General features: G+C 35.3%; 2 protein-coding genes across 2 annotated transcripts in view; one reads left to right on the plus strand and one right to left on the minus strand.

Annotated features, from left to right (window-relative positions):
• Positions 1–3,279, minus strand: part of LOC133806493 (protein CURLY FLAG LEAF 1-like) — a 3,917-nt gene extending 638 nt beyond the window's left edge. The window contains exons 1-2 of the mRNA XM_062244587.1: positions 3,243–3,279; positions 2,811–2,837 (exon numbers count right to left, since the gene is read on the minus strand). Coding sequence (XP_062100571.1) covers positions 2,811–2,837; positions 3,243–3,279 — 64 coding nt within the window. The remainder of the gene's footprint in view (positions 1–2,810; positions 2,838–3,242) is intronic.
• A 13,582-nt stretch (positions 3,280–16,861) lies between these two features.
• LOC133803918 (glucan endo-1,3-beta-D-glucosidase-like) lies at positions 16,862–18,927 on the plus strand. The gene is made up of 2 exons (XM_062242063.1): positions 16,862–18,338; positions 18,432–18,927. The coding sequence occupies exons 1-2, from the start codon at positions 16,940–16,942 to the stop codon at positions 18,461–18,463; spliced, it is 1,431 nt and encodes a 476-aa protein (XP_062098047.1). The 5' UTR covers positions 16,862–16,939; the 3' UTR covers positions 18,464–18,927.
• The last annotated feature ends 2,108 nt before the right edge of the window (positions 18,928–21,035 follow it).

Genomic DNA, 21,035 nt, shown 5'->3' on the forward strand with positions numbered 1-21,035 from the left:
AAAACCGGTGATATAACATGGTAAAGTTTCATTCTTTATAAACAAACTGTTGAACCCACAACACGAAAAGCCTTTCTTTTTTGTTTCCCTTTTTCACCGAATGATATTGAAAAGAGTTATATATCAAAGAACATAAAGCTAGCTTATATCGAAAAGCAAAGAAAGAAACAAAGTTTGGAAAATGGGTTTGCTTGTTTCAGTGATGATGAGAAGAGAAACAACTAACCTTTAATTCAAAACAATGTCCGTCTCCAACCCAACGATTAGGGGGTTATGCTCTAAAGTGGCTGCTTCTGCCACAATGTTGTTTACCCAACAGTTTTCAAAGGATTTCTCTAAAATTTAGTTCTTAATGTTTTAATTTGTTTTTTATTATTGATTAAGTTTTTCATTTATTATTATTATTAATTAATTTCCAAATAAGACCTAATAAAAAAAATGGGAAAATCGCATTTTATACTAAAAAAAATATTATTATTTCCTTATTATAACATTTTTTTTCTTTTTGTAGTAAATAGTACATTAATCTTTTTATTTATTATGTTGCCATCTTTTAAATTATTTACATTTATATAATATATTAATAATGGGACATTAATAATGGGACAATACTCTTTGTTTACGTTAATGTAATACTTATAGTTTTTTTACTTTTTTATTTTCGATAACTAATATCATAGATTTTTATTTTCATAATCAATTGGTATAATTATATTATATATATATATATATATATAGAAAGTCTTTGACTCTTTGTGTACATCAATTTCACTTTATAGCAGTGAAATATTTTATATAAATATGTATATATATTTATTGTCCTTAGCTTGACTCAGTGAGAGAACTGATATCATAATAAATCAAGATATATACATACTTATTTTAATATTGTTAATGCGAATGGTTTGGAGATCAGCAAAACTTAAAAGACATATTTATTTATAATATTATATTATTAATTTGGACATAATAAGTTGATACGACTTTTCTTAGTTTATAGAAAAATTTACACTATTATTTATATTAATTTTGCTTAATACATTTTTTACATTATATACATATATACAATATAAATTTATAATATATATGTAACCTAATAATTAAAGACCACTTCCACTTGTATTTTAATTACTTCATTTTTGTCTTTTTGTATTATCATGTCTACTTCTCTAGTTACCTTCTTAAAACAGCATCAAGTCATCATTAACTCCCTCTTTCTCTATTTCACTTTCAATGAGATATTTTATATAAATATATATATATATATATTTGGTATGTTTTTATTTCCTTTTATACTAAATTGCATTATTTAACTTTTTTATTTTTGTATTAGTAATTTATTTCCCTTTTGTAGAATATATGATTTGATTTTAAAATATAAAGTACTTTTAAATGGTATCAGAGCCATACTTCAATCCTATCCTACTGACGAGTCTCTATTTCAGAACATGGCAAAAGAAACATCAACATCTGCAAGTTCTAGTACTCCTATAATATCACTATTGTCACTTACTCCTTCCCCGTCTTTTCGCAAGTCCATAGCCAATAAACTTGATTTTCTTTACGAACTATCATATGTTCCAGAAGAAAACAAGATTGCCAATAACAACATTCCCTTGATCAACCCGTACCAAATATTTCCAAAATTGATACAGAATTTTTCTACCGCAAGCGTACGGTGTATTGCAATATAGTTTTAAATTAAAAGATGTCGAACCCACAGGGATTAAATATTAAATTCACTAATTACTACTACTGTTAAATCTATAATTTTAATTAGAAAAGCCAATAAATAAATTAACAATTAACTAAAGAATATGAAATAACAAAATAACCAAATCTTATGCTCTTGAAAAGTGATTAAATAGAAGATAAATGTACTAGAGTAATGATTTCACTATTCAATTATGAACATAGTTTCTTTATTATTCTAATCAATTCTCCTCATTTGTAATTTCTAGAATTATAATATAATGCATTTATCTTTCTCAAGCATATATGCAATTAATCTCAATTAATCAATATGATATATCTATTCGCTATTAATTAATCAAGACGTTATTAAGCAATAGCTATTCTAAACCAAATTCATAGAGTTCAAGGAATCTCTCAATCTCACAATCACTCTATGTCAAATCTTCTTATGTCCAATCTATGTTTATCTTTCTCAAGCATAAACCCTAGATTTCAATTCACAATAATGATGGCCAAACATTAATATGATAAAAGTAACTCAAGAAGATATGAACAAACGAGAAGAATTTCATAGAAATAATAATAGAAACCGCAATTCAATAATCAAAATAGATTCATCTAATACTCTAGCACAAAAAGAGTTTAGTTCTCCATTATAAACATAAACATAATAACAATGTATTTGTTCATAATAAAAAAAACTAAAATGAAAGGAAGAAGGAATAAACTAGATGTAATGGTGATGATCTTGATGATGTCTAGCCTCCTCTTCTTCTCCGAGCCTCTAATCTCTGTCTAATCTCCTCCAAAAAACCGTCCTTAGACCCTAATTAAACTTTTCCTTATATATCCCTTACAAAAAGCCCTCTTTTGCCCTTCAAAAATCTCAATTTACGATTTCCGTACGGCTCCCGGCGCTGCAGCCCCATAAACAGGCGCTGCTGCGCTTCAAATGTGCCAAAAACGAGCCTCTGTTTCAGTCAGGCGCTGCAGCCCTTAAGGATGGCGCTGCAGCCCTAATTCAGCCTGGAAATAGCGATGCAGCCCCTGAATATGGGGCTGCGGCCCTAATGCACGAATTTTGCTTTTTTCTTCGTTTCACTCCCGTTTTGTACCAATTTCTCGCCACTTTTCCTTGAACCCTACACAAACAAAACACAAGCATAAAACCAAACAAAAACACCCTAAACACCTACAAATTAGATATAAAATGACACTAATAAGTGAATCTAAAATTCACTTATCAAACTCCCCCAAACTTTGAAAATTACTCGCCCTCGAGTAATACTCAAAACAAAAACTAAATAAGAAAAACTAAACACACTCACACAATGCGAATCAATCCAATAATAATAATCAAGCTTCAATTTCCTTAATACCATGCTCACATAAAGCTTCAGAAATATCCCAACAACACAATCCAGAATTTCAATCTCAACTATTGCCATAATCAACTAATTATTATTCACATCCTTTAACTATTTACCATAATGATTAAAACTCAAGTAATTGACATAGTTATGCACATCAAATTCTCACAGTCATACCACAATCCATATTATTCCATAAGTTTGCATTACTCATTATTCTCCACTAATGTAAACAACGCATGCTTAAGAATCAATAAGACTTTAATGGCTTACAATGCATGGCTTAGGTAAGGTAGATAAGAAAGTCATTTAGGCACTAATACCATAAGCATACCAACCTTTCAAACAACCATGTACACATAAATTCCAAACACCCATATTGAACAACCTTGACATGAATGAGAGATATATATATTTCTCTTTCTTCCTCGTTTCTTCTTTAGTTATTATATATTTTTTTCTTTTTCAGCTCTTTTTTTTTTTAACATTCACTCCCCAAAACTTTGTGTATACAATATATTTCCTTAAGGGAGTGAGGCTCCATGATAAAATTTTTCTCTTTTTTTTTTTTTTTTTTTTTTAAGAAGAAACTTTCTCTCATTCATCTTTTCCTCTCTTGAAAACCCAAACTACTTTCCATTACAAAACCCCTTCCCACATTATCTTTGTATGCTCATGATATTAATATGGTTAGGATATTTGATAAGATTTTCGTTAGGTTTCAACAGTTTTGGAGTTTCAACAAAAATAGGCCTAGGCTCAATTAGGGTGACTAAGGATACAATTTTGTCTCGGGTTGGCTAGAAAAGCTCAAACGGACCAAACAAAATTGCCTACATCATCTTCTTAAGCACACATTATCTAGGATTTCGTCTCAAATAACAAGTAACACAAATTCTAGAGTAATCAACCAAATCTTTCCACAAATCCCATTTAACATGCATAACACAGTCAATTAGCACGAATTTAATAATCATGGCAAAAAGTTCAATCTTTCCTCATACATTAGTCAACCATGGCAACAGACAAAATCAAGCACACGGATTCAAAGTGGTTTTATTTCTTAACTTTATGTTCATAGCATTCATTACTTAACCTTGACTTTTATTATTGACTTGATTCGAACACGACTCATAACACCCCGACTCTAAACACATATTTACAAAACAAAAGAAAACTTTCGTAAGAAATCCCTCCCCCAAACTTTGAAACAAACATTGTCCCCAATGTGTAACTACAAAGAAAAGGAAAGAAACTTACAAAAAGTCCATGCTTACGGATAAGGAGAAGGTGGTGGTGGTGGTGGTGGATCTTGCATCCCTTGAAACGGAGGGGGATAAGCGAAATAGTTATTCTGTCCTCTGTTCAACGTCCATTGAGCTACCAACAAATTTAGTTGATCCACCTGACTATGCTCATATGCCTCCCGAGCAGCCAAATAGTTATGAGTGATCGTGTTTTGTTGAGCAATGTAGCGCAGCATGTCATGCGAGTATTGCATATTACAATCAATTGGACCACCAAGAGCCAAAGGGACATCCACATTCATTGGCCCCTCCACATTCTCCGGAACACTATCATCCTCTTGATTGTCAAGGTCCTCGTCATCACTCTCCCGCCTTCGTCGTTGGCCTTGTCGTCGTGGAGGTGCGGCTGGTGCTACTAAAGATGCATTAGGATAACGTGCAATTCTTGCTTTAGTAAGTTTCCCTTTGACTGGCACCACTATATCAGTTTTTTCCCTTGGTACTTCATACACTACACACATATCGGTGATCAATGACCCAAATGGCAATCCCCCAGTAGTGGTGCCACGAAGAACAAACCTCATACCCTGACGAATAATTCGTCCAACATCGATGGTCATCCCCTTCATGATAGCAAAAACCAACCTCATCCGGTCATTCGTCATATGGCTAACATGACTAGTTGGGATCAATTTGGCTGCCACAAAATAAAACCATGCACGAGCTTCTTGATTAAGTTGCCATAAAAACATCCCATTAGGCTCATCATGAGCATATACAATTCTAGCTCCTGGGCAACCCAATGTTTCCGCTATAAGAACATGATCATGCTGATCTTGTAGAAACAATTGGTACTCATCATGCTGATTATCAAAGCTCTTAGTATTGAAAAAATCATCGATGGCCTTATAACTCCCCACCGGTAGCCATTTTCCTCTCACAAAACATTCCCCCTTCTCATTCAACTCCGGAAAATTCGCATAAAATTCATACACCCAAGAGATATTCATTTTAATTTCCGGTTGTTTCACAACAGATTCCCACTGCCTACCATCTATGTTGGCTCTAATTGGCTCAAAGATAGCACACGAACTAGGTTGAGGATCATATTCAATACCTCTTTCCTTGAGCACCGGTTTCCCCATAAAAGAAGTATATCGATCTTCCGCCTCCTTACTTACAAATTTGGTGGTATCAAATGGTGGCGCCCTAGAGGATGAGGGTCTTGAAGATGATGGTTTTGAACTATTTCTCTTAGGTCCCATGGTGACTCGGAACAATCCCCAAACAATACCTCACCTCCCAAGTAATCACGTATTAACCCCCCTCACAACTAAACAATCCCACCAAACTTAATTCACAACTTCTTCCTCACTCCAATTGAGCAAAAATCACCAAGAACAGTCACTTAGGCAATTTCTCAAACACTTGGTGGGCATCGATTATTCTCACTCTTTCCTTCCACTTTTCTCTCAATCTTAATTCCCCAAATCACAATAAAACTTCAAAAACTATCCAATAATCATCATCCAACACATCAAGTCACACATTCATCAAAATCAAAATTGCCCCTTACATGACATATCCATTCAAAAACTTAAGTGATTCAAAAAGATGAGTGAATGACTTACTTGATGAATATGAATGTCTTGTGATCTTCAATGAACTATTCCCCTCATAGAATTCGGCCCCCCTTGAGAAGAGTATGTGAGAACTTGATCAAAATAGAGGTTTGATGTGGTATTGATGATTAGGGTTTGGAAAAATGAAGAAATGGGATGAAAAATTAGAAATGGGAATGAGAAGAGTAGGATTTGATGGTTTGAAATTTGGGGAATAAGCAAAGAAAATTGAGTTATGGGTATAGAATATGGAATTTCGGGGTAGAGGAGAAAGGAGGGTAATGGTGTTTGGGATATTGATTTTTCGGAGTAGGGAGAAGAGAAGAGGGAAAAATGGTGGTTAGAGAGAAAGAGGGAAACAAAAAGAGTTTAAAAAAAATCTTTTATTTTTCTATTCGAAGGGGCGCTGCAGCGCCACTAACTGGCGCTGCGGCGCTAAAGGCCCTTGCTCCAGGATTTTTTTTTCGCGAATTGGCGCTGCAGCGCCTAGTGAGTGGCGCCGCAGCGCCTGAGACGCCCAGAAATCAGCCTCTCTGTTTGGGTATGGCGCCGCAGCTCTTAAGGGAGGCGCTGCGGCCCTAATTCTCGCCACAATTGCGCTGCAGCGCTATGAAGTGGCGCTGCAGCCCCTGGAACACTGCTTTTCAATTTTTTTTTTTTTTTTTTTTTTTTTTCACGATTTTCACGGCTCAAAATAAATAAAATAAAGTCTACTAAAATAAAATAAAATAAACTAAATAAAAATAACAATACAAAAACAATGCGTTGCCTCCCATTAAGCGCTTAATTTATCGTCTTTAGCTAGACATTGATGATGCTTCAGTTGCTGTCTTGGAGATACATCGTCTCCACCTTCTTATGAATTTCACCAAAATAATGTTTCAACCTTTGTCCATTCACTTGAAAAAGTGAACCGTCATTATTCCTTAATTCCACAGAACCAAAAGGAGAAACTTTGGTGATAACGAACGGACCAGACCATCTTGACTTTAGCTTACCGGGAAATAACCTCAAACGAGAATTGAAAAGTAAAACTTGCTGCCCCGGCACAAATTCTCGCTTTAATATCATTTGATCATGATATTTCTTTGTCCTCTCCTTGTAAATATGAGCATTTTCATATGCATCATTCCGGAACTCCTCCATTTCATTCAGCTGCAATAACCTCTTCTCACCCGCTGCTTGGTAATCAAAATTCAGCTTCTTGATCGCCCAGTAAGCCTTGTGCTCCAATTCTACTGGTAAGTGACAAGCTTTGCCAAATACCAGTCGATAAGGAGACATACCGAGAGGAGTCTTGTACGCTGTCCTGTAGGCCCATAAAGAGTCATCAAGCTTTTGAGACCAATCTTTTCTATTCAAATTCACTGTTTTCTCCAAGATAGACTTGATCTCTCGGTTTGATACCTCAGCTTGGCCATTAGACTGGGGGTGATAAGCCAAAGCCACCTTATGTCGAACTCCATATTTCACCAAGAGTGGTTTAATAACTTTGTTGCAGAAATGTGTTCCTTCATCGCTTATTATCGCTCTTGGAGTTCCAAAACGATTAAATATGAACTTCTGCAGAAAATAAGAAACCACCTTGGAATCATTTGTAGTAGTAGCTATCGCTTCGACACACTTTGAAACATAATCAACAGCGAGTAAAATGAACAAGTTCCCGAAAGATGGTGGGAAAGGCCCCATGAAGTCAATGCCCCACACATCGAATAATTCCACCTCTAAAATCACATTCATAGGCATTTCATTTCTTTACGAGATATTTCCAACTCGTTGACATCTATCACAGGTCTTGACAAAAGTGTAACAATCTTTAAAAATTGAAGGCCAATAAAAACCCGATTGCAAAACTTTCGCTGCTGTACGCGATGGCCCGAAATGCCCACCGTAAGGCGCCGAATGACACTGCTCTACTATTGATTGAGTCTCTTCCATTGGTACACAACGACGAATTATTCGATCCGTACTCATTTTGAACAGGTATGGATCATCAAAGAAGTAGTATTTACAATCATGAATCAATTTCCTCTTTTGATGTGCATTAAAATCAGGAGGTAACTTGCCACTAACCAGATAATTCACGATATCGGCATACCATGGAAGTTCTGTTGATACAGCCAGCAGTAACTCATCCGGAAATAATTCTTTGATCGAGTCTTTACATTCAGCATCTTTATTCTCTAATCGTGATAAATGATCTGCCACAAAGTTCTCTCTCCCCTTCTTATCCACAATCTCAATGTCAAACTCTTGAAGTAACAATACCCAACGTATCAGTCTTGGCTTAGCCTCCTTCTTTGCAAACAAATAACGCAGTGCTGCATGGTCTGTGTATATAATAACTTTGGAACACAAGAGATATGGTCTGAATTTATCGCATGCGAACACCACCGCTAATAGTTCTTTTTCAGTGGTTGAGTAATTTCGTTGAGCATCATCAAGAGTCTTGCTCGCATAATAAATTGCTCGAAAAATCTTCTCTCTTCGCTGGCCCAAGACAGCCCCTACCGCATAATCACTAGCATCGCACATAATCTCGAATGCTTGACTCCAATTCGGGACACTCATAATAGGGGCTGAAACCAACTTCTCTTTTATCGACTCAAATGCCTTCCTACACTCTTCATCAAAAATAAAATCAGCATCTTTTTCTAGGAGATTGCATAATGGCTTGCTGATTTTCGAGAAATCCTTGATAAACCTCCTGTAAAAGCCCGCGTGCCCCAAAAAACTTCTTATCCCCTTGACATTCACCGGTGGAGGAAGCTTCTCAATGATGGCTATCTTGGCTCGATCTACTTCAAGACCTTCCTTTGAAACTCGATGCCCCAAGACAATCCCCTCTTGAACCATGAAGTGACACTTCTCCCAATTTAGCACAAGGTTCTTCTCTTCACACCTACAAAGGACCAATGCCAAGTTGTGCAAGCACTGGTCGAATGACGACCCAAAAACAGAAAAGTCGTCCATAAATACCTCCATGATCTCTTCTACCATATCTGAGAAGATGGCCATCATACACCGCTGAAAAGTGGCAGGTGCATTACAAAGTCCGAAAGGCATCCTCCTGTAAGCAAAAGTGCCGTAAGGACATGTGAAAGTTGTCTTTTCCTGATCTTCAGGAGCGATTGCTATTTGATTATAGCCTGAATAGCCGTCTAAGAAGCAGTAATGTGTATAGCCAGCCAAACGATCGAGCATCTGATCGATAAATGGAAGTGGGAAATGATCCTTTCTAGTCGCCTTGTTCAACTTCCGGTAATCAATACAAACTCTCCACCCCGTCACTGTTCTTGTCGGAATCAATTCATTGGCTTCATTCTTGATCACTGTCATTCCCCCTTTCTTTGGTACAACTTGCACAGGACTAACCCAACTACTATCCGAAATAGCATAAATGATCCCCGCATTCAATAGCTTCAGTACTTCTGCCCTTACTACTTCTTTCATGGCTGGGTTCAATCGTCTTTGATGCTCAATCGAAGGCTTATAATTTTCTTCAAAAAGAATCTTGTGCATACAAACAGTTGGGCTTATTCCCTTCAGATCTGAAATTTCCCATCCTATGGCAGATTTATATCTCCTCAAAACTCTTAGCAATTTTTCAGTTTCACATTCTGAGAGTTTTGATGAAATTATCACTGGGCAAGTGAAATTCTCCCCTAGATACTCATAACGCAAGTGCTCTGGGAGTTGTTTCAAATCTTTCTTTTCCACCACTTCCCTCTCGACTCCTCCTTCCTTGGCTTGACAAAGAGTTTCTTCTACTTTAATACTGCTAGCACAAGGAATAGCACTGAGAGCCATCACACATTCAGCCACTTCGTCACCCACAAACTCACCATTCACCTTTTTCAAATCAGCCTGAGTAATACTAGAATTAAGGCAGTGTTGTAAAGGATCAGCACATAATTCTTTTCTCATCGTCTCTTCTACTACTACCTCAATAGAATCCACACGGTGACATGTGCTCGTGTTGTCATGCTGCTGTAGTGCTTGATAAATGTTAAATTTAACCTCTTCATTGTTAACCCTCAGTGTCAAATGACCACCTTGTACATCAATAAGAGCTCTTCCAGTAGCTAAGAATGGACGACCAAGAATAATGGGGATTTCATGGTCCTCCTCCATATCCAAAACCACGAAATCAGCGGGAAAAATAAATTTTTCCACCTTAACCAACACGTCTTCAATCACTCCCCTAGGATAAGTAAGTGACCGATCTGCCAATTGAAGAGTAATGGTTGTGGGCTTCACCTCTCCTACCCCCAATTTCTTGAAAACTGAAAGTGGCATCAGATTTATACTCGCTCCAAGATCACACAAAGCCTTATCAAAGGACGACCCTCCAATAGTGCATGGTATAGTAAAGCTACCCGGATCTTTCACCTTTTGAGGCAACTTCTTCTGTAGGATGGCGCTGCATTCTTCTGTTAACTTCACAGTTTCAAAGTCTTCTAATCTTCTTTTCTTAGACATAACTTCTTTCATGAATTTCACATAATTAGGCATTTGCTCAAGAGCATCTGCAAAGGGAATGTTTATGTGAATTCGTTTGAAGATTTCTAGAAACTTTGCAAACTGTTCATCTAATTTCTTCTTCTGAAATCGTTGAGGGTATGGAATGGGAGGTTGATACACTGGAAGGCTATCTTTCTTCATGTCATTCTGGTCACTTCCACTCTGCTTCTTGGCTTGCTCTTCTTTGTCTACCTCTCGTACCACTGGCTCAACTTTCTTCTTTGAACTAGCTTGAACATCACCCTCTTTAAGCACCTTACCACTTCTCAAAGAAACTGCTTGGCATGATTCCTTTGGATTTACCACAGTGTCACTAGGAAAACTTCCCTTCTGATTCGAATTCACCGCATTAGCTAATTGTCCCACTTGAGTCTCAATTTTCTTCATTGAAGCACCCATGTTAGTCATATGGGTTTCTATATTGTCGAGTCTTGCTTCATTCTTTCCGAACCTCTTGTTAGACTCCAAAATAAAAGTGCCCAAAATGTCTTCCAACGACTGCTTTTTCTCTTGTTGCGGTTGAGAATTGAATCCCGGAGGTGGTTGCAGCACATTTTTATTATTGGCATAAGAGAAATTCTCATGGTTTCGCAATCCTGGATGATAATAATTAGGCATGTTGTTGCTTCTGTAATTATTGGGGAAGGAGCGGTTTGCCATAAATTGGGCTTGTTCTGGACTCATTTCTTGCCCCTGCATTGCAGCAGCCGCTGCTACACTCTCCATAACCGTTGGATTATTTTGCGCTGATAGAGCAGCCATTTGGGTTTGTAGAGCAGCAATTTGGGCATTCAAGGCTGTCATTTGATCAACTTCATACAACCCAGCAACTTTCCTTGGTCCTGACCTCTCATTAGGCCACTGATAACTGTTGGTGGCCATTTCCTCCATCAAAGTGAAGGCTTCATCCGCTGTCTTGGCTAATAGAGCACCCCCTGCAGCAGCATCAACTATTGTTCGTGTTGGAGCGTTCAACCCTTGATAAAAAATCTGAACTTGCATCCAATTTTGATAACCATGTTGTGGGCAACGTCGTAATAATTCCTTAAACCTCTCCCAAGCCTCATAGAATGGTTCTTGATCTAACTGTCGAAATTGTCCAATATCGCTACGTAACTGGGCTGACTTGGAAGGAGGGAAAAACTTAATCAGAAACTTTCTTGCCATCTCATCCCATGTCGTAATTGTTCCAGGCTGCAAAGATTGCAACCAACTCCTGGCTCTTTCCCTCAAGGAGAAAGGGAAGAGACGCAATCTGATGGCGTCATCAGTAACGCCATTCATCTTCACTGTGGCACATACCTCCAGAAATATGGCCAAGTGAATGTTGGGGTCTTCAGTAGCTAGACCCCCAAACTGATTTTGTTGCACCATGTTGATTAGTGCAGGTTTCAGTTCGAAGTTGTTGGCAGCAATGGCTGGATTTGCTATTCCAGTGAGATTCTCATTCACAATAGGCATGCAAAAATCACGCACTGCCCGCTGCGCTGGATTAAGAGGAGCCCCAGCAGCTGCTGGTTGATTGTTATTATTGCCATTGCCACCGTTGTTGTTCACCCCGTTGTTGTCCATATTAAGCTCTTCAGTCCTTTTCTTAGTTCTCAACTGACGGAGTGTGTGCTCAATTTCAGGATTCAGAGGCTCAACAGGTGTAGAACTCCTAGTCCTTCGCATATACTGAGAACACAAGAACAATCTATAACGTTAGTAACAAAATAAATAAAAATCTAATTTAAAATCAAGACTTAAAGTTTCAATATTAGTAAAATTAATTTTAATCCCCGGCAACGGCGCCAAAAACTTGATACAGAATTTTTCTACCGCAAGCGTACGGTGTATTGCAATATAGTTTTAAATTAAAAGATGTCGAACCCACAGGGATTAAATATTAAATTCACTAATTACTACTACTGTTAAATCTATAATTTTAATTAGAAAAGCCAATAAATAAATTAACAATTAACTAAAGAATATGAAATAACAAAATAACCAAATCTTATGCTCTTGAAAAGTGATTAAATAGAAGATAAATGTACTAGAGTAATGATTTCACTATTCAATTATGAACATAGTTTCTTTATTATTCTAATCAATTCTCCTCATTTGTAATTTCTAGAATTATAATATAATGCATTTATCTTTCTCAAGCATATATGCAATTAATCTCAATTAATCAATATGATATATCTATTCGCTATTAATTAATCAAGACGTTATTAAGCAATAGCTATTCTAAACCAAATTCATAGAGTTCAAGGAATCTCTCAATCTCACAATCACTCTATGTCAAATCTTCTTATGTCCAATCTATGTTTATCTTTCTCAAGCATAAACCCTAGATTTCAATTCACAATAATGATGGCCAAACATTAATATGATAAAAGTAACTCAAGAAGATATGAACAAACGAGAAGAATTTCATAGAAATAATAATAGAAACCGCAATTCAATAATCAAAATAGATTCATCTAATACTCTAGCACAAAAAGAGTTTAGTTCTCCATTATAAACATAAACATAATAACAATGTATTTGTTCATAATAAAAAAAACTAAAATGAAAGGAAGAAGGAATAAACTAGATGTAATGGTGATGATCTTGATGATGTCTAGCCTCCTCTTCTTCTCCGAGCCTCTAATCTCTGTCTAATCTCCTCCAAAAAACCGTCCTTAGACCCTAATTAAACTTTTCCTTATATATCCCTTGCAAAAAGCCCTCTTTTGCCCTTCAAAAATCTCAATTTACGATTTCCGTACGGCTCCCGGCGCTGCAGCCCCATAAACAGGCGCTGCTGCGCTTCAAATGTGCCAAAAACGAGCCTCTGTTTCAGTCAGGCGCTGCAGCCCTTAAGGATGGCGCTGCAGCCCTAATTCAGCCTGGAAATAGCGATGCAGCCCCTGAATATGGGGCTGCGGCCCTAATGCACGAATTTTGCTTTTTTCTTCGTTTCACTCCCGTTTTGTACCAATTTCTCGCCACTTTTCCTTGAACCCTACACAAACAAAACACAAGCATAAAACCAAACAAAAACACCCTAAACACCTACAAATTAGATATAAAATGACACTAATAAGTGAATCTAAAATTCACTTATCAAAAATCCATTACTCCTTTTACCCGTTCCATTAAAGCACTCATCAAACCATCCTACAAAGCCCCAATGGAATATATCAAAGCCTCTAAATTCAGTGAATGTCAATTGAGACCTACTCCTGACCTCTAAAAATAAAGCTATTTAAGAGAATAAAAATAAAGCAATAATGAGTTGAAAAAAAGTGTTAAAAGAAAAGATTATTAAGATACTAGAATCCACAAAATGTAAGTTTAATAATATTTATTAGTATATTGATTCCCAAGTTTTAGTGATAGTTAAAATAATTTAAACTATCATTTTCTAAATAGATTTATAATTTTAAGCACAAATTACTTATAAAAAGATAGGATTTTTCTTCACTTTTCAAAATTATAATTTCAAAGCATTTAGTGTAAATCAATCTAATGAAATAACAAATAAATCAATGAACATTATTTATAAGGCAAAACATAATATTTTTGTTCTAAGCATGGATGTGTACAATTTAATGACACATCTTACACAAAGAATATTATGTTTTTGCAAAATGAAGAACAAAGTGCATATTATCTAACAATCCAAAATATGAGATATTAAAGATGAAAGACATATATGAAGAAGAAAAATCCATAAACTTGTTGCATTACAAGGGAAATCAACATATAACATAAATATTACCTAGTTACAAATTGCTTCATCGTGATCTTAATAATCTTATGAAAAAGATTAGAAGCACATAACTAGAGTAGAAATTACAAAATAAATGACATACATACTTGCAAAATACTCTTGAAAAACCCAAATGGAAGAGAGAATGGTAGAGAGAAAATGAGAGAAAAAAGATGGTAACAAAAAATTTAGCACACAAAAAATGGTCTTGAAAGTCCATATTTATAGCCAAAGTGAGTTTATTAAAATAATCAATTTAAATTAATTAAATTGATTAGATTAATTAAATAAAATAAATATGGTATGTAGAGGTAAATTATAGGGTGTAATGATGATGTTGTGGTGAAAAATGAGTAAAAAGTTAGCATTTTAGACAAAACGGACAAAAGTACATTGTTGGACTCAGAATGGAAAAAATGGCAGCTTGTGGCTGCTGGTGGCAAGAGGCTTAGGCTGGGCCGAATTTATTGGGCCTAGTGGAATGGAGCAGGTGGCATGTGGCTGGGAAATGGTTTCGGCAGGGGAAGGAAATGGTCAAGTCACGTTGGGGTGATGCTGAAGCAAGGAGGAAGGCTGAATTGATGCTTCAGCTGGGAGAGCAGGAGAAGAAACGGCTGGAGCTGGGAAATGGCCAGCGGGTTAGCAGCTGCTTTGTGGTGGGCCGGGCTCGGCTGTTGGGCTGGCTGGGATTATAAGAGATGCTTTCAAAAATGCCAAAGTTTCTTTGCTTTTTCCACAAAATTACCACATTTTCTTTGATTTCTTTGCTTTTCAAGAGCCACCAATGAAATAATTTTCCTACAAAATAAATTATAAACTAAATTAAAATTAAATATTTTTATTAATAAAATATAACAAATAACTCCCATAAAAACATTAATTAAAATTTAATTTACATTACATTTAGTTTCAATAAAATCATATTTTTAGCATTCAAACTAACAATACTAATTTTAAATAATTCAATTACAACAACACAATAAACTATCTATAAAAACATATAAAAATCTATAAAATTACAATAAGACTAATAAATACAAAATTATTTAAAAACTTAATAAATCAATTAAACTCAAGAACTAAGTAACAATTAACACATACAAAAAATAATAAAATAAGTTTATTTTATAGAGTTATCAATGCTGAAACTGAAATGGAAAGAAACAAAAAAACAAGGGAAGAATATTCACAGTTGATAAAAATCTCTCTCGTATAATATATGAGTATAAGATGATGGGAATTAATTTCAATTTATTCAGAAACACAATATTATTTCGGAAGATGAGTGTTAAAGAAAAACACTCTATACTTTATTCTCTTTTGTATTTTTTTTAATTTTGATTACATGTGTCATTTTTAAGTTATGTTTATTTTTGCATTTAGTTATAATAGTTTAATTTTTTTTCAGTTATGCCACTATAATTAAATCACCCGTCTAACTTTTCTTTTCTTTTCTTTACGATTGATATTATATGTTTATTTTTATATTTATTTTAAATTTAATTTATAATTTATTATTTAAAAAATATAATTTTATCATAATTAGCATAAATATAAAAATGCACAAATGTTTTCCTCTTCGTTTCTTTCCATTTTGGAGTGGAAATTTTTAGTATGGGTCCCACCTTTCTTATAGAAAAACGTATAAATATATTAGCTCATCCTCTCTCTCTCTCTTAATTATTGATTTTTACGATTTTTTTTCCCAAATATTTACTTACTTAATTCCCCTCTTAATTAGTTAATTAGCCTTAACTTTAATAATCTATCAATTAATTGATATTTTTTTAGGTTTAAGTTCAAAACTTAATTGTTTTTATCGTTTTAATTTTTATATAATATATTATATCACATAATTATCACCATTAACAAAGGCCACATATAGAACATGAAAATCTATATTTATAGCTCTTACATAATTTTTATATTACATCTAATGCAGTTTATCATTTTTGTCATTAGTGTTCATATCTAAAAAAAATTGAAGAAAAAAAATAAGAACTCCTTTTGTTGGGTATAAAATTAAGTACTATATGGAGAAATAACTAAATTTAGAACCTGACAAAAAAAAAAATTTAAGATTATTACATGTTTGCCAAACAAGTACATGACAACTCCTATTTTTTTTTTCTTTCCCTATTTTATAATCTTAACAAAAACACTATTTTATTGTATAAGAAGAAGAAAAACGTTTTTTTTTTAAAATTTTTTTTGTTGTATACCCATTATTTATGTTTAGACAAGATAGATATTCACTAAACTTATTATCTCTTTTTTCCTTACTAGGCAGCTAACAACAAATAACTTATGCTCTTAAAAAATATCACACACAATCAATAATATTATTATTTAGTGGTACTAATTTGTTACATACATTTATTTTGTACTCAATGTCCAGCTGATCAATGTTCTTTTGATAATCTAAATTCTTTTTTTGACAATAAAATATACATCATTTTCCATTTTCAATGTGAAAGAGATAATAAATAAAGTTTATTCACATAACTATCATTTTATTGATCTTGTCTCGTTACATTTGGTAATTTGGTAAATTTTTAAGAAAGTGAAAAATTCGGAAGCATGACTGCAAGTGAAAATAGTATTCTAATGATAGTAATAATAATTCATTATTTATCTTTTTGTATTTGGAACAAAGGTTGTGTACTTATATACTGAGCTTCATCTTATTGAATGTAGAATAATATTCACTCACTACTTCACTTCCCATAACCATATGGTATGGCAGCCATGGCTACCACCACCACCACCACCACCCAGCTCTTGTTCTTCTTCGTCTTCTCCATTATTCTAATACTTCCATTTGCTTCGAGCGTGGGCGTGAACTACGGCACGCTCGGAAACAACCTCCCCTCCCCAAAGCGAGTAGCTCAGCTCCTCCAAGCCACTCTCATCGACAAGGTCAAAATCTACGACACCAACCCAGAAATCCTCAACGCCTTCTCCAACACCGCCATCGACCTCATTGTTGCCGTCGAGAACCACCACGTCTCCAATCTCAGCTCCGACACCTCCCTCGCCGACCAATGGTTCACCACTCGCATCGCTCCCTTCATCCCCGCCACCTCCGTAGTAGCCATTGCAGTCGGAAACGAATACCTGACCACGACCGACGACGGAGTCCCCGATCCAGCCTCCCTCCTCCGAGCCATCAAGAATCTCCACTCCGTCCTCGTCTCCCGAGGCCTCGATCGGAAGATCAAAGTCACTACTCCTCACAGCATGGCCGTACTCGCCTCCTCCTTCCCGCCATCCTCCTCAACCTTCGCCCCAAACCTAGCTCAGTCCATGGAATCTCTGCTCGATTTCTTGGCCGATACTAACTCCCCCTTCATGGTCAATGCATACCCGTACTTTGCTTACCGAGACAACCCGGAGACCGTGAATCTACAGTACGCACTGCTCGGAAACTCAACCGGCGGCGGCGTTCGCGACCCGAAAGGCTACGTGTACTACAACATGTTGGATGCTCAAATCGACGCCGTTAGATCAGCGATCAACGCGTTGGGGTTCGGGAACCGTACGATCAAGATCACGGTATCGGAGTCTGGCTGGCCTTCGAAGGGCGACGCCGGAGACATAGCGGCAACGAAGGAGAACGCGAAGACGTACAACACGAGATTGATCGAGCGAGCTCAGTCGAGCAAGGGGACTCCGATGAAGCCGAGGGACAAAATCGACATTTTCGTGTTTGCTCTGTTCAACGAGAACAAGAAGAAAGGAGCGACCACGGAGAGGAACTTCGGGATGTTCAATGGCGACGGGTCGAAGGTGTACGACATGGATTTGAGCTGTGAGTTTTGCAGTAGCAATGGGGATGAAACGACGTCGTTTGGGTTCGGTGAGAAAGTGAATACTGAGTTGAGAAGGGGTCCTTCGGTTTGGTGTGTGGCCAAACCCCATGCAAACGACAAGGTTCTTCAGGGCGTTTTGGACTTCTGCTGTGGGCCTGGTGGAGTGGACTGTAGAGAGATTTATAATGACAGTGGGCCCTGTTTTGAGCCCAATAAGCTTCTTGCCCATGCTTCTTATGCCATGAATTCTTACTATCAAATGCATGGAAGGAATTTTTGGAATTGTGATTTCAAGGGCACTGGTCTTGTTACTTTCAGTGATCCAAGTAAGTATACAAAGGGAACCCATAATTTTATTTATTTTTTAAATAAAATTTACAAATTTATATTCTAAAAAATTTGTTTTGGTTTGATTTCAGGTTATGGGCCTTGCCGGTATCCTCAAATGTGAGCAATTAATTTTGTGTAATAGGATAGGAGTATTGTAATTTGTAAGGTAATTTTGAATTTATTTCTATGATGTGGTTTTAAGAAAGAATTATCAATATTGTTTTTCACAGTTTCAGTTGAGGTGGATATCTAGAGAGAGTACTAACCCTAGATTCAGTCCAAGAGATTTTGAAGCAATGTATGAAAAACTATCATTAGTGTGTGAAAGTGGAATGAAACTGTGAGCCATTAATATTGTGCAATAAGAGTATTGGTTGGTATTTTTGAATGACATAGTTTCAATTTTGAAACCATGTATGAAAGCTAGTGTTACAAATTTTGAATATTTTGAGTGAAATGGGGTTGGTGTGTGAAACTGATTCTGTTTTTTTTACCAATTTTCTTACATGGGTCCCCTCACGTGCTGGCTTGTCCTGCGACTGCTACATAATAATATAAGGCCCTGTCTATTGCACGTGCTCAAAAGTATGATGTTTCCCCTAATCAATGGCTTTTCTGTTATGTTGTTTGAAAATGAATATTATCCAGATAAAAAACAATAACGATTAACAATGGCTTTTTGGTGAAAATGAAAGTTGGGAACAAAAGTTACTCCTCTTTTAACTTTATTGGGGAGCCAATCTTTTTTGTCCTTGTTCTTCTTTTAATAAGACTAAAAGAAAGGCTTAAATGATGTTATATACATGTGGATTATTGACTCAAGTTACCATTGATTTGAGAGTTTGATCTGTCAAACTTAATTTACGCATAAATCATAATAATAAATTATAATTATTTTTATTTTTATACTCCTTAATTTTAATGAGCGGTGAAGCTGTTCAACACTCTCTATTTAAGGCTGCTTCTTCTATGCTTGCTTGTGAGTAAGTGGGACCAACTGGGTCAATGATTATATGTAGAAATTTTAGAGTAGTGGGTTCCATATCCCAAAAAAAAGAAAGAAAAACCATGATTTTGGGATGAAATAAAATGGTATACAACTCAGCTAGAGGTAGCTAGCTTTAGCTGATTTTCCAACAACTCACTGAAAAATCTCTGCTACCATTTAATATTATGATCACATCAAGCAGAGGAGGGGGCCTAGGGGGCATCAATTTTGTCCCCTTCCCCACCCAATGCTCATATTTCAATTTTGTTTAAGTTGAATTTATGGAAGGGAAGGGATAATGTCATTGTTTGTCATCATTAAATAACACATTATATTTATCATTATATACTATTTTGTACTTGCCACTTTCATTGCATTTGCCATTGAAATTTTTAACATAAATACTATCCTTGTTTGTTATTTGGCAATTTAGTCACTAAGAGCAAAGTTTAGCAATAAAAATAAGTTTTAAAACAGTAGTATTTATTTATTTTTAAATAAAATTCTAAAATTAATGGGTAAAATTGTTATTTTTCTACTACATTTCCAAAAGAAAAAAAAAAGTTAAACATTATAGTGTGGAAATAGTAAAAAATTTCTATTAAAAAACTAAGATTTAAAAGATAAAGTACAAGACTTAATTGTTACTATTGCCAAACAAATTTCAAATACTAGAATGCCAAGTAAAAAAAAAAAAATGAGTAAGTTACATTTTATATGAGATTTTTAATTTTTAATTGTGGGAAAAAAAATAGAGAACATCTATAACAAGAAAAAATATGCCAACAAGTAAAAAAAGGTAGAGAATATCTATAATAAAAAAAATACATGAAAATAAGTGATAAATTAAGTTTTCCGGAAAACTCTAAAAGTTGAGGATCTCTCTTAAACTATCTTTCAAGCTCTTACTTTTTCTCTACTACGATAGCACCTCCCGAGGGCACACCATCGCCCTCACCATTGACGCCGCTACCTCTAATCACCATGAAGCACCCCATCAAAACACCAATTTAATTTTTTTTTAATGTTGTAATGATTCAAAATCAAATTGAAAATTTAAATCCCTAGGAATACTCACTTAAAATACTAATTCAAAGTTTTCTAATACATCTATGTATAATTTCTTAGTTTTCCTCGTTTTTTTTTTCAGATCTAAATCTCTGAAAATTTGCAAAATTTTGAACAAAATGATGCTCTGGTGATGCTTGACAATGCTTAATGATGCTTTAATGATGGTGCTTTGAAAAGTTGATTTTTTTTGCCAAAAACGATGGTTTTGCGATGCTCTGCGCTGAAATTTGATGAAGACTTTAATAAGGCATAACTTTTCACTCAAATGTCGGTTTGGGGTGAAAAAAAAATAGAAATAATTTTTGTATCTTTTCGAAATCTACGCTTTAAGAATATGTAGAAGCATAAATTTGGAGTGTGTAGAACACAAAATGTCAATTATCTAAGTCTTAAACTTCATTATGGCCTCAAACAAACCGTTCTAAAAAAATTGCGTTCTACATTCCAATTTAAGGCTCTACATATTCTAAACGTGTTAATCTAAAAAAAAATATAAAAATCCAAAAAATAAATCACCTCAAACCAATGTTGAGTAAAAATTTATGTCTCACCAAAGTTTTCATCAGATGTCATCGCAAAGCATCACAAAACTATAGTTAAACATCATTTTTTGCCAAATTAAAATCAATTTGTC

The sequence above is a fragment of the Humulus lupulus genome, chromosome X, assembly GCF_963169125.1.
Source record: "Humulus lupulus chromosome X, drHumLupu1.1, whole genome shotgun sequence".
Taxonomy (NCBI): Eukaryota; Viridiplantae; Streptophyta; class Magnoliopsida; order Rosales; family Cannabaceae; genus Humulus; species Humulus lupulus.

Bases quoted from the DNA above. Each gene is read 5' to 3' on its own strand.
- LOC133803918 (XM_062242063.1), top strand. From the start codon at position 16,940: ATGGCAGCCATGGCTACCACCACCACCACCACCACCCAGCTCTTGTTC. The intron at 18,339-18,431 runs GTAAGTATACAA...GTTTGATTTCAG, and splicing joins TGTTACTTTCAGTGATCCAA to GTTATGGGCCTTGCCGGTAT.